The following is a 14,103-nucleotide window of genomic DNA, read 5'->3' on the forward strand; positions in this document are numbered from 1 at the left end:
TTACATTAATTACAAATGTGTCCTTCAGTTTCCAATGTCACATTACATTTTTTTAGTGCTTGCAAGCCTAACATACTGCACTCAAAGGCAGGCAGAGGTATCTAAGATATGTGCAGACGGTATGGAGACAAAAGACTTGCAGCTCAAGGTGAGCAACTAATGTGCATTTCTAAGATCAGTAGAAAAAAAAAGAATAATTTTCCATATAAACTGTGCAAACATTGATTAAACAGAGAAAAAAGGTTGTGTAAAGGTAATTCTGTGGAATTATGCAGTGGAACAATGCAGAAGTATTAGTAAGTAGACAAATGTGACAACTTATCCAAAAAAACTCAATGGATTGTCATCTTTTAATCTTTATTTTGCACATACAATTCATGTCTGTGCTACATCTGCCCCATTGGTCTTAAATAGCATGTCTAAAAACTGAAGGCTGTGGAGTCCTCTTGGAGACCCAGACACAAACTTGGCAGTTTCCAGACCATATGTCATGAATAGACTGCAGTACAAACCAATGTTTCTTGCTCTGTTGGTACAGAGCCCAACAGAAAGCATTGCTACAGCTGTGACTTTCTCTCTCTACAGATTTTGGCGCCAGTATAAAAAATACCGTACTGCAATAATGGGTGTACTCTTGATCTTGTATGACCTGAAGCATAACTTGAATTTATACTATTTAAACATACAACCACCCAATCATCCAATACACTTGGATACTTTTTAAAAAATTTATTTAATATACTTTTTTTTCACTCCACCTAGGTTAGGATGTTTCCCAAGATGTCTTAATGATGCATTTTAATGACATATTTTGTCACTTCCAGAACTGAATACCCATTAAGAGATTCACTGGATTTTTTTCCATCTCCCTGAGTGAACATATAGCCTTCTTCCTCACAGCCCAATAAAAATAACACTTTTTTACACTAATCCATCTTCCCATTCCAGTTCTAATTATATGCTCTTAAGGCTGTCTTAGTCTTACATGGCATGGTTTCTAACATTACAGAAAGAATTTTTAGTTGGCATGAGCAGAAATTTGGCTGCCAAACACAGGAAGAGACCAGCCTATTTGCTGGCTTGTAGTATCACTCCAGTCCTGTGAAATGTGGATAAAATGCCAATGATATCACATGTATAAAAAGTGCATTATCATCCTTTTGAATGCACTGGCATCCTTTTTTGTAGAATGCTCTTGCCATGCATATTAATTTGTAGTCTATTTTTTTTAATGATTATTATTCAACTCTTTAAAGAAAGAACAGATAATGACATTTCAAAGTTTTAACAAGAAAATTTCTGTCCCCCAAGATATGATAATTTACTTTTTTGTTGTTGTTCAAAACACTTTTCCTCACTGTTTACTTTCATTCCTTTCATTGGGCAGCCACACAAACAGCTGCTTCAGCACACATCACTAGTGAATTGACAGAGAGTACTTATAAAGACAAGGACTTTCTGGGGCATATTTACAGCTAAGAGAGAAAAAATATTTTTTTTTTGTCAGCAAATTCTGCATAGAAATGTCCCCTCCCATTCTTTCAGCAGGTGTGTCCATGATTTTACCTAGGCAAAAGTAAAAACATGTCTCTGTTCTGTCTTTCAAAACAAAAAAAATGTAGAAGGGAGTGCCTTAATTTAAAAAATAATTAATATTTTTTACTTTTAGGTTCCTGTTAATTTCTTTGGTTTCTTAAGAGTAGAAAATACTGAGTCTACTGGCAGTTGTGACTGTCTTTACTAAGTAAGAAGTATTTAATAAGAGATAAGGAGTATTTTAACATGCACCCAATACAGGGGATTCACCAAAAAAAAAAAAAAGAAAAATATTTTTTTACCAATATAAGAAATAACAAAGGCCATATATGAAACAAAGAGGAAGATAGATTAAGAAATAATGTAAATACAATATTGCAATTTAACAAGCTTCTAGTCTCCAGAGATAGCACCAGCTGCACACCAACAAGCTTAAAGTGTTCACCCCAATGATGGTAACATAAAAACACGTGGTTTTTTTTCAGGCCTTCATATTTTTAGAATATTAACCTCTAGTGTGATGCCTTTAAGTAGGTCAGTCTCAATACACTCACACAGATTTTCAGTGCTGGATTCACTCAGCCAGAATAGTGTCAGTGATAAAAATATTATATCTATTTCAGCCAATGTGAATGTCTGCCATGGGCAACCCACCTTTTTGCAGTTACCAGCTGAAGGAGAGGTTTTAACAATAGTTACCAGACGATAGAGAACTGCATTTTGTAATTGCATTGGGCAAGTACAATATGCCCAGGACAGGTGTTAGTTTAATTTTCCTCATCTGTACCTGCTAGCAAGTCTGGTTACCTTTGCACGCTCATTCAATGTGGTCGCTCAGGGAAATCAGTGCAGATGGTGTGTCACTGTGTGCACTTGGAAAAGGTTTTTACAACTAGAAGCCACTGTCTCCAGTTAGTATGAAAATTTACTATAGGTTACAACTAGACTTTAACTTAAAACTATTTGTGGGCATAACCTCAGCACGCGAGGAAAAAAACAATGCACAAAACACATCTAAATCCAGAAGTAAAATGAAAAAAATGAAAACACATGGAGTCTAAGGGGTGTCTCCTTGAATTTTATACACTAAGGTCTTACAAATGTATGTTATATTTTTTATCCCATTCCCAGTCAATATATATTGTTTTGTAGCAAAACTAGTACATCACTTGTCAGTAAATTTTTGACCAATATTTTAAAAAATAAATTAATATCCGTTCTCTTCTAGTCCAGAAAATATAAAAAATATTACTCCCTATTTATTAACAAAAGAAGTATGATTCATACTAAAAGCAAAGTATAACACAATAAATTTCATAAAATGGGAAATACAAGTTAAGTGAAACAGATAAGTAGAGGATTCTTTTATATCCATTTCATTTGGAACTGTGGTATTTTATACTTTGTAAAATATATTTTAATGAGTGACTGGCAGTATGTTAGCTTTTCATTTAAATTTTGTAGTGGCTTGGAAAGCATTTTTTGTTTTTGGGGTTTTTTTGTGTGTTTTGGTTTGGGGTTTTTTTTTTCTGATTTTTAAGTGTTACTCCTTTGAATATGTGCTGATACAAATGCCTTACAAAAGTGACAGGGCCAAAGCATGACTGACAGAAAGTGTAAGAAAATTATGGTTATTTTCCAACTGAAAGTGTTGCTAAAACATATTTTGCTGAGGCTTTTTTGTTTGTTTTGTTACAATGGTCTCAAAAATAATAACTTTTCATTAAGCTGTTTTCATTTTTAGCTATTTCGATGCATCTCTAGTTTTCCTTTTTTGAGCTAATGCTAAATCATGCTTTTATGGTCCATTGTATGCAATGGTTTTTGAGCATGATGATGAGATTTTTTCCCGACTTTTCAGTAATATTTTTTAAGTGATAGTGATAAATGCAACTTATTAATAAAGGCAAAGTGATAAACACAACAGTCAATAAAGAACACTCACCTACTGTCAGTTGTCCAGTTAACTGTCCCATGTGATTTCTTGCATTCACTGTTACATTTCTGTCAGACTGTAAGACCAGTGGGCTATCCTGGGAAATAAGTATGAGACAATAAATGAGAGAACAAAAAATTGAGGTAAAATGAAATTAGAACTTAGTATTAACATGCCTGCTGAGAGAACATTTGTGTCAAGTATAACAACCCTTTTTAATAATTTCATGAAATATTTTACAAGTGAAATTTTTATATTAAATAATACCAAAAATACTATTTTAAACTTGAAATTTTTGTGCATACAATCCCTGCTTCAGAAATCAGATTTGAACTTAATTTCTTTAATTTGAGTTTTAATTACCTGTTAATATTACAAGGTTCCAAATTCAAAAAAACCCTAATGCAAACCTGTTCCACTAGCCTTTCCCATATACTATTAACCTATACTTTTCTAACTACCTAACCAACACTGTGTTGTATTATCATATTATCTGCACAATGTATAATATTTGCATTGCATTTACTAAAACATTACAAACACGGATATGTGTTTCTTTGAAGATAAAGAGAATTGTTACTCTCAAAGAAAACAATGAGAGCACTGGAAGGTGAGATCTTAGAGAACCCTGATCCACTGCCATTAGTACCTTACAGGTACTATTAGGGATCAAACTGATACAGCAAGGAGACAAACACTTTATGCTAAATACAGTCTTAACAATTTTGGAGTCGGTTGGCAGGATCTCTATGTGGCTTTCAGCATCCAGCTAGGTTTGAGCTTTTGAAAAATGTTTGCATATATAGGTGTAAGCTTATCCTGTGTTCAAAGCCAGCATAAACAACCCAAAAAAGAATTTTTGCTTCTTGAAGAATGAGGAGCCAGATGCACTCCTTTAGGGGAAGCAGATATGCGCTGGAAAGGGGAAGAGCTTCAACAGAGAGCCAAGAGAAACAGCCTAAAAAAAGAGTGCAAGCTCGCCAATCATGCTCTCACTGGAGTGGGTGAGTTCATGAGAGAAGGAGAAAAGTAGGATTGTGACTGCTGCAGCAGAGAGGCACTGTTCTCCCTGAAATGACCTGATACCACACAGCTCTTTCCCTGAATCTTGCAGAGAGACCATGGGTACTTCATCGCTTCTGGCAGTTTGCTAGCACTCAGTATGCTTACATATGTTTATCCAACAGCATAAAGACATCTGACAGAAACAGCTGGGGATGTGCCTTAGGTAGGAACGACTAAAGGCTAGGAAGATATTTGGGAAATTTGTTATATACTTGTTATATTTGTAGATTCTTCCTGGGTATCCATTATTGGTCATCCCTGGATTAAGTATGTAAAGGTTAAAGAGACCTTGCATTTGCATCTCTTAATATAGTGGTTCTTGCTGTTCTTAAAAGCTTTTTAGATAAGAAGGAAATTACACAAAGAGACATAGATAAAGATTTATTTTTATCTGAATGATGTATAATTTCCCCAAAATTTTCTTTGTGCTTTACAGTCCTTTCCTTTGTATCCAGAGTTTTGTATCCAGAATGGACAAGAAGCATTCTTCCCAGTTGTTTTCACTACGATTATTAACTTTAAATGATAATCGGTTCCCTGGGAAGCCTTAAAGGACTCTGATTTCAAGGAGTTCAGATGTATTTAATCACTCACTGGACTATGCTATGACCTCTCTAGCATCCTGCCAATTAGCTCTGCTTCACAGATTCTGGCAGATGAAAGTGACTGTTTGGCTTGTCCATCTTTCCAGATAAAAAGATATAATTATCAGTGAGACATTGTGTTCAATCTTACTAGTTTGAGATGAACATGGGATGCAATCAAGGGAGCTTCTAGCAACAAAAGCAGCTGTTAAGGACCTTTATTTCACCACTTAATTTCCACTTTCCTTATGGTCTTTTGAAAATCATTAGTCCAGGCAACTGCTGGTCTGGGAAAGGTAGTTGTCCTAATAGGCATCTGTAAGGCCAAAGCTTTTTAAAGGAGCCCTTTTCACTTTTGTGTTAAAAGTCATCTCACTCAGTTAAAAAAAGTTAAAAGTTAACTTTTTGGTTAAAAGTCTTCTCACTCAGAATAATCTTATCATTGGCAAGGGATACAGCCATGCCTGTTTTTGCCTGTTCAGGAAAGGTTTGGACACTTAGGCTCACAAAAACTGATCACAGTCTGAATGAAGGCTTCTTTTCTTTCACCACAGAAAAATACTTAAACCTCAGGCTAAAACTTACCTCCCAGGTTCTAATTTAAAAAAAAAACTAACCTTGGATCTCTGAAATACAGGAATTCTGATACAGAGGATTATAAAAATTTAGGTGATCCAGGCCTTCTTTTTTCTTTTTTTCTTGTCTTATATAAAAAATAAAAAGAGGGCTGAAGAAGTTAAGAACTTAAATATATATTCCTCATTTTCTGGATGACAAATACAGATCATCAAGTTTAAATACTGGACCAAAGAAAACACAGTGGCAAAACTTCTATCATTTTAAGCAGTCCAGCATTTCATCTAGTAATGATGTTGTAATGTTTACAATTACATTGTAATTGTAAACAATTACATTGTTTACCTGTACTTTATTTTATGCAGGAAGTGCCTAAAGACAGAGATTCAAGGAATTCAAAAATAGTCTACTCAGAGGAGCTAGACATTCAGAGTAGACTTAGCTGCAATATGTGGAATTACTGCCGAGTATAAAGTGTAATGAATATCATACATAGGAATACAAACATATCTAAAGCATAAAAACACTGGATAATTTTCTCTCTCCATGACCAGACCTGTTACTCTCTTGATGCAAACTTCATTTTACAATGATTTGTGATGCCGTTTCAAAAATTATACTGTAGATAACAAAACCCAACAATGTAAGAACATTCTTCCAGTTACACAGAGCTTTAATAATGTCAATATGGTAATAACTAAAATATTACAGAAGGATACTGTCAGGGCCATGAGGGCTCTACCAGCCCTTACTGGCCCTACCAAACGTCCCTGGGGGACCCATTTCAGTCCCCAACCTGAACTGAACCCTTCTGGTTCATTTGTGCTACTTGTCTCCCCTCTATAAGTCCCAAGGCATTACAATTTCAAGATTAAAGGTAAATCAGATTAAAATGTTAAAATAGTTGCTTCTTATCTTAAACAGGTTTACAGCTAGAATTCATAAAAGTAAAAACAAACTAATTCATTTAAGGGGTATTTTCAGAAAGCTTTCTAAAATATTAATCCAGTTATAAAAACAATGAAACATTTGAGGAAAAAAAGGTTTGTTTTTTAATTTTTTGTGTTTGTTTGGTTTGGGTTTTTTTGAGTAAGAATCACAGTTCAGTAATAAATATCAACTTTTGGTTTTAGAATTAGATGAGCATATAATTTTATGAAAGACTGATAGATTAAAATAATTTATAAAATCATTTTACCAAAAGAATATTCTGTATGAGCAATCATAGCAAAACTTTTTTTTTTTTTCACAGCTGGTTCAATTATTTTTAACATATTTTGGAAAAATTTCATGCATTTTGTACAGTATTCAAATATGCAATCCCAGCTAATTAGCTCAGTTTTGAAGAGTCTTTCCAAAATGAACCTTTTAAATTAGAAACATTTTAAATGGAGCAATTTAATTCCAGTTAGTTGAATAAAACATTGGTGTACTTTAGGTAAGGTAGCATACTGTATAATTAAATATATTCCCAAATTATGCTCTGAATACAGATAATTATGATAATACCACTAATTCTGACACTCAGGAACCATACTGATATGTCTACATTGTTATAGTGCAAGCAGTGGCTCTTTTATGATTTGATTTCTGTGCTTAGGCAAGTGTAACACTTCAGGTCTCTGGACTTCTACACAGTGTCACACAGATGTAAAAAATAATGTAATAAGCAGGTAGGACTCAAGATCTGTCATGCTATCTGCTGGCAGTTTGTAAGATGTAGTGCTATATATTCTTTTATTTGAGCCTACCCCCAGTATGGGCAGCCAAAATAATTATGGCAGAACCTTTCTTTACAGGACACTTCTCAACCATACCCTGATACACTAGTGACTCAGAATGACCATTGCATTACCAAGGTACCTTTACAGAAAAAAGAACCAGTATTAAACTTCGGTTTGCTGAGAAACTCACCATTATCAGATTTTAAGAAATACAGAGAATATGATTCCTCACTGCTGCAGAGCACCACAGTTTGTCTGTTGCTTTAGAGACTCATGCTGTGGGTGCCACTGAACAAGCTGATTGTCTGCATCTGGTCAGCGACCCCGACAGAAAAATGAAAAATGTATGCGTTATTTAACCACTCCATAGGAACAAAATGAGAACTGAAAGAAATAGAAAGTACTTAGTACTCTGGTCAGTGCAGCAGACCAAGGGAGTCAAAGAATAGATGAGTAGATATGCAACAACTACAGGGGCAACTGCAGTTAAAGCAAATGACAGATAACAAGTGTGAAGAATATCTTGGAGGAATTCAGTGCAAAATGTTTAAAATAAGGATATGAAAGACACAATGTCAGTAAAGAAGGGTAGAAATCAGAGCAAAGAAGATATGAAGGGATGGAAAAAACATTCCATAGTTTATCCATTTTCCAGAACCAAAGGATCAACATGTTTTAGCAACATTCCTTGCAAATGGGGTGAGAGATGGAAGATCTGAAAAACCACATATTTGTAGGGCTTGGAGTCTCAGAAGCAAACTTGCTATCATTAAGATTATTACTAGCCCTAAACAAACATGAAGAAATTTGCATTAGGAAATATATGAAAGAAAAAGACCTCTAAATGAAAGCAATTGCTCAGTTCTTGAGTACTTAAAATTAATTAAAGGCTCAATTAAAACTCTTGGAAGTTTGTACAAGTTTGGAACACAAATTAAAGAAAACTATCTTCAACATAATATTCCCATGATATTTTTTCCAAGAATATTTTCAATATTCCATTATATCAATATTTACCAGTATTTAGTTTTTCTAATAATTTTCTTTAAGAATTCCCAAGAATCTTCCCAAGGTGTCAGGACAGCAGAGAGCCCAAAACAAGTAGGGAGAAATTAATCTAACTTATTGTCTGAGTTATTTCTGGGCAATTGTGACCTGAAGAGTTAACATGAGTTTTGGTCCAATTTATTTAGATGCTTTTTATTCTTGTTTATAGAAAATATAGACATTTTCTATATCCCTGCTTTCCCAAAACAAAGTTTCACATCACATTTTAGTGTTCTTCCTGTCTAATTGTCCTTTTGAACCTGAATGTCCCAATCTAATTGCTACTAATTACACTTAAAATCACAAATCTGACTGAAAATTTTCAGTAAGCACATTTGGACTCCTGCTTTAAGGAAGCATTCCAGATATCTTAACATTTTGACCTAATGTTATTAAAAGCCTGTATTTCTTCACATGAGATTTATACACTGAGGAGGTTTGGAAAAGCACAAGCAAATACTTTAAAACAAACAAATAAGACATCCCAGTTGATACTTGAGGTTATTGATAATGTTTCAAGAAACATATTTTCTAGATAATCCTTTTGTTTATCAGAGGATGTTCTCTTGATTCCAAGCCTTTGCTCTGTGTCCATGTCAGCCTTGTTATACGCTAAAGGCAATCACAGATATTGACCAGATTCCTGACACACCAAATCTCAACAGAGATGAGCCCAATCTCAGCACAGAGTTACACCTACCAAAGTACTATAGATGTATCCAACAGGAATTATACACAGAGCTCCAAGAAGACACATGAACAGTGATCACATCTATAACCCCCAGACAGAAATAACCTACTTGTTTTACTTCCTTGTATAATGTACTATGAAATTTTTAATATGGTGGAATTCAATCAGCCATAAAAAAATGTAATTATAAAGCAGAAGTAGTTATTTAATTAGCAGACAAAAGACATGATTTTTGTGGAAATGAATTAAACATCAAATAACATTTAAAATGGGATTTAGGTATAAACATCCCAACTAAAAATAAAGCAACACTACAAATATACTTGGAGGAAGCTGGTTAAATGCCCAAAGCTCACTACTTAGTCATTAAACTTGTGACACAAAAAGTAAAACTATGTATTACTGTACTGCAAAGTCCTCCAAAACCTTAACAGAGACAAATGTAGAAAACCAGTGTAAGCCTCAAAATCTGAAGCAAAAACATTAAGGGTGGAATCATTTTACTTCACTCCTTTCAAACCTGTCAAAGTTCTTGTGGTGTGGGTGCATATGTTATTGAAAGGATTTTATTTAAGTTATGGTCAATTGTTACCAACAATTCATTACTCTATTTTCAGCCTTGGAAAGCAGTCTTTCAGTGCTTGTAGGTATGCAAATGTTGACCACCCTATACTATCACAATGAATCAGTCTTTCCAATGCTGTTTTAACTTAAACTGCTGCAACATGAAATATAGCAACAATTAACACCATGAAGAGGATGAAAATGTTACAGGAAAAATTATATAAATCAAAGTATATTCATGCTCTTGAAAGCTATTTCCCACCACTCTCTATCGAGGGAGAATTTCTCTAATTTATTTTACATTAAGTAGCTGAGAGAAGAAAAAAAAAGCCACCAAAACCTCCCCAATATGCACTAGTGAATGATTTGATAACCTGGATATTTATAAGTAATTTACAAGATTTCTTATTTCTGAGCTTCTTATGACAGAGGGAAAGTGTGTCAACACCTGTTCATTTGATGTATGTCAGGAATTATACATCAATTTTACTTGGCAATAAATGGAAAAACTGATAAAATTGAAAGAAATAGTCAAAATAAGCTTTTCTCATTATATTTATCCATTTCTATGGAAAACCTGAAATAAAAGTTCTGAAAAATTTGAACTCTTCAGCACATCAATAGGTTCTGAATTCCTCTTTTGTGGTGCCTTGAAGACATAGAGCAAAGGACTACATGAAAATAATATTTCCATAAGCAGTTTTTATTTCACTATGATTTCTTTGACAGATCTTTTCAAATTCTAAAGTTAAAGAAGAACAAACAAATTCTAAAGGAAGTTTAGGGAACAAAGTAAAATTTTAGAAATATGTAAATTGTAGCAGAAGTCTGGAATGAAGCTTATAGCTCAGACAAAGCAGAAAAGAAAGACTTGCTGTTAAACAAAAAGTCTTAGAAAGTCTGTCTAATGCACATTAAAATAAATATGTTAAATAAAATTTTAAGAAAAAAAAAGGCAAGATGAGTCATTAAACCTTTAGTTAGAATGCTTATTTTAGGTGAATATTAAACCCATTATTTTACAGAATTATTCTATAGGTGGTAACTTATATGACTAAATGATAGCATTAGTGTTAGCATCATCTTTAACAGCAAAAATCAGAAAAGTTACCTGTATTTTTTGTTTCTTCACATAGCTCTCAGTTTCTACAATGTTTATATATCCTGATAAGCCTTCCTTCAAGCATAGTCACTCACTGCTGGATCCTAATTACCTCAGAAAAGCTTTCTGCATTGCTAGTTCCCTCTACTGTTCCTGTGTTAAATAACCAGAAGCAAACACATTTCAAATGAACTTTGAAACACTTAGAGAACAGAGGGGATATTATTACTGTCACTTTATTGGGTCTTCCCCTGCACACATCTGTTGCCTATTACAATTGTTATGTGCTTTCAGGCTGTATTATTGCACTTCATTGAGACAAAAACTATCAATTAGGTGGACAATTAGCATAAGGTACAACAGTGCTTTGATCAAGGCATCAAAAGGAATGAGTAAGAATGGCAATTACAGGAATTACAGATAATTCACTGATTTTCTAACCAGAAAAGGAAGGTCAAAGAAGGTGTAACTCCCTCTAATAAACAATGTGGGAAACTGCTAGCAGTGTATGAGAAGAAGGCTGAGAAGTCCTGAGGGAACTGGCTTATGTAGTTGCCAAACCACTCAATGATATTCAAAAAGTTAAGGCAGTCAGGTGAAGTTACAGGTGATTGTTAAAAGGGAAAAGTACCTACTTTTTAAAAGGGTAGAAATGGGGACCCTGGGAACTACTGACCTGTCTGACACACATCTGTGCCTGGGACGATCGTGGACCAGATCCCCCTAGAAGCTGTGCTAAGGCTCATGGAGAACAGGGAGGAGATGAGATAAACCAGCACAGTTTCACCAAGGACAACTTCTGCTTGACCAAACTAGTAGCCTTCTCTGATGGAGTGATTACAACAGTCAAGAGTGACAGGGGAAGGGCCACAAATGTCATTTATCTGTAATTCTATAAAGCCTTTGACATGGTCTCTCAAAATATCTTTCTTTCTAAATTGGTGAAAGATGGATTTGATGGGTAGACTATTGAGTGGAAAAGGAATTTGCTGGATGATCACATCTAAAGGGTGGTGGTCAAAAGCTCCCAATGGATACAAGTGATACGTTGTGTCATTTTGGGGTCTGTATTGGGACCAACACTGTTTAATGTCTTCATCAATGACAAAGGACTTGAGTGCAGCCTCCACAAATTTGCAGACAACCCCAAGCTGAGTAGTGTGATTGGCACATCTAGAGAATGGGATGCCATCCAGAGGGACCTGGACATGCTTGAAAAGGGGGCCCATGGGAATCTCACACAATTTAACACACCCAAATGCAAGATGCACCTGGGTCAGTGCAAAATCCAGGTATCAACACAAGCTGGGATGAACAGATCCAGAGCAACCCTGCTGGGAGAGATTTGGGAGTGCTGGTGGGTGAGAGGCCGGACATGACCCTGCCATGGGAACTCACAGCCCAGAGAGCCAAACATGTCCTGGGCTGTATCCAAAGAAGTGTTGGCAGAGGAGGGAGGGGATTCTGCCCCTCTGCTCTTGTGAGACCCCACCTGGAACCCTGCATCCAACTCTGGGGTCCCCAGGACAGGAAGGACATGGAATGACCTGAGAGGAGGCCACCAAGATGACAAGAGGGATGAAGCACCTTTCCTATGAGGAAAGGCTAAAAGAATTAGTGTTGTTGATCCTGGAGAACAGGTGGCTTTGGGGTTACCTAATTGCAGCCTTCCAGTACTTGAAGAGAGCCTACAAGAAAGATAGAGAGGGACTTCTTACAGGAGAATGTAGTGATAGGATAAGGGGGAGTGGCTTCGAACTAACAGAGAATAATTTTAGATTACATATTAGGAAGAAATTCTTTACTATGAGTGGTGAAGCACTGGTACAGGCTGCCTGAAGAAGCTGTAGTTGACTCAGCCCTGGAAGTGTTCAAGGCCAAGTTGAATGAGGCTTTGAGTAAAGAGGTCTAATGGAAGGTACCCCTGCCCATGGCACAGGGGTTGGAGTTAGATGATCTTGAATGTGCCAGGACTGAAATCTTCAGCATTATTGAGAAGGTCTCAGCATCTGTTTTACCAGCTTCAAGAAATCCAATACCAGCAAGAAATTCAGTCCAAACTTGTCTGTGTGACAATTTTTCATGAAAGCAATTTCTGTGATGTTATTGAGAAAATTCAATGTTGACAACCCAGACAGAAGAATCACATAGCTTTCCATGTGGTTTGGCTGTACAAGGACAAAACCTAATTTTTAGCTGTTTTAATGATGGAGACATAACTTTCCATACTCCCTGCAGAGAGTCACAGTCTTCTTTTCAGGAACACCAGTAGTTGCATCCTTGATGTCTTCTGTTTTCTCATAAGACAGGATCTGTCTCATGATTTCTTATAATTTTCTCTTCTTGATCATTAAGCTTCCCTAGGTGATAATGGACTATAAAACCTCTTTTTCCTCCTCCTGTCTTTACTACACATCATTCCTGATTCTATGGTTAGGGCTGCTATGAATTTCCCTGGGGAAATGGCATCTGCTGGCAACTTCTCACCTGAGGGAGGAGAGTGTGGTTTTCTCATATTGAAACAAAAACATAAAATTATACATTAACAAACACTGCTGACATAAAAAGGAATGAAGATATTTCATACCTCTGGTTGGTATAGCATCCTTAATTTTTGAATAAGTATACAAGCAGCTAATAAGTAAGTCCAAATGGTCTTTACTTTCCAATACCCCATGACAAGATCTTAATCTGACTACTTTTTTTTTTAACAAAGTATGCATATTTTTTATCACCATAGGGTATGAACAATCAATAAAAAATGCTACATTATCTTGAAAACAACAAATAGAAGAGAGCATTTTAAGATTAAAAACCCCAAATATCTCCTACATATCATGTATTCACCCTTAATCCTTACACATCAACATCTAGAATGTGACCTTGAAAAGTATTATCTCAGTTTTGCTGTTCAATATTTTTGCAAAATATTTAATAAGTAGCTTTGACATAAGTATGACACAAAGTTGGCCAGTATGTGAGCTCAGAATTTGTTTCGTGTCTCCTCTAAAATTTGTTCTCTTTGGAAAGGCGATATCCATCCCCACATTTATTGTAGGACATATCTTGGTGGTTCAATAAATTGCCTTTCTGTTAGGAAATTTGCCTTGAGACTTGACAATCGCAGACTAAAACAAGCCACTGGACCTGTTCTGAAGGTCAAAATTGAGGAAATAGAATTCTGTAGAAAGGATTATGGTTCAGGAATGGCTGTGGCACATGCTCCTTCAGGGAAGCATATTATTTCCCAGTGGGAACTGCACTATTGTCAACTTTAC

The 14,103-nt window shown here is 35.5% G+C and overlaps 1 protein-coding gene across 14 annotated transcripts in view; it reads right to left on the bottom strand.

Annotated features, from left to right (window-relative positions):
• Positions 1-14,103, bottom strand: part of SGCZ (sarcoglycan zeta) — a 393,854-nt gene that overhangs the window by 68,954 nt on the left and 310,797 nt on the right. For all 14 annotated transcript variants that reach the window (XM_072928218.1, XM_072928219.1, XM_030271149.4 and 11 more), the window contains one exon: positions 3,482-3,569. In XM_072928218.1, the coding sequence (XP_072784319.1) occupies positions 3,482-3,569 (88 nt within the window). The remainder of the gene's footprint in view (positions 1-3,481; positions 3,570-14,103) is intronic.

The sequence above is a fragment of the Taeniopygia guttata genome, chromosome 4 (assembly GCF_048771995.1).
Source record: "Taeniopygia guttata chromosome 4, bTaeGut7.mat, whole genome shotgun sequence".
NCBI classification, from domain to species: domain Eukaryota; kingdom Metazoa; phylum Chordata; class Aves; order Passeriformes; family Estrildidae; genus Taeniopygia; species Taeniopygia guttata.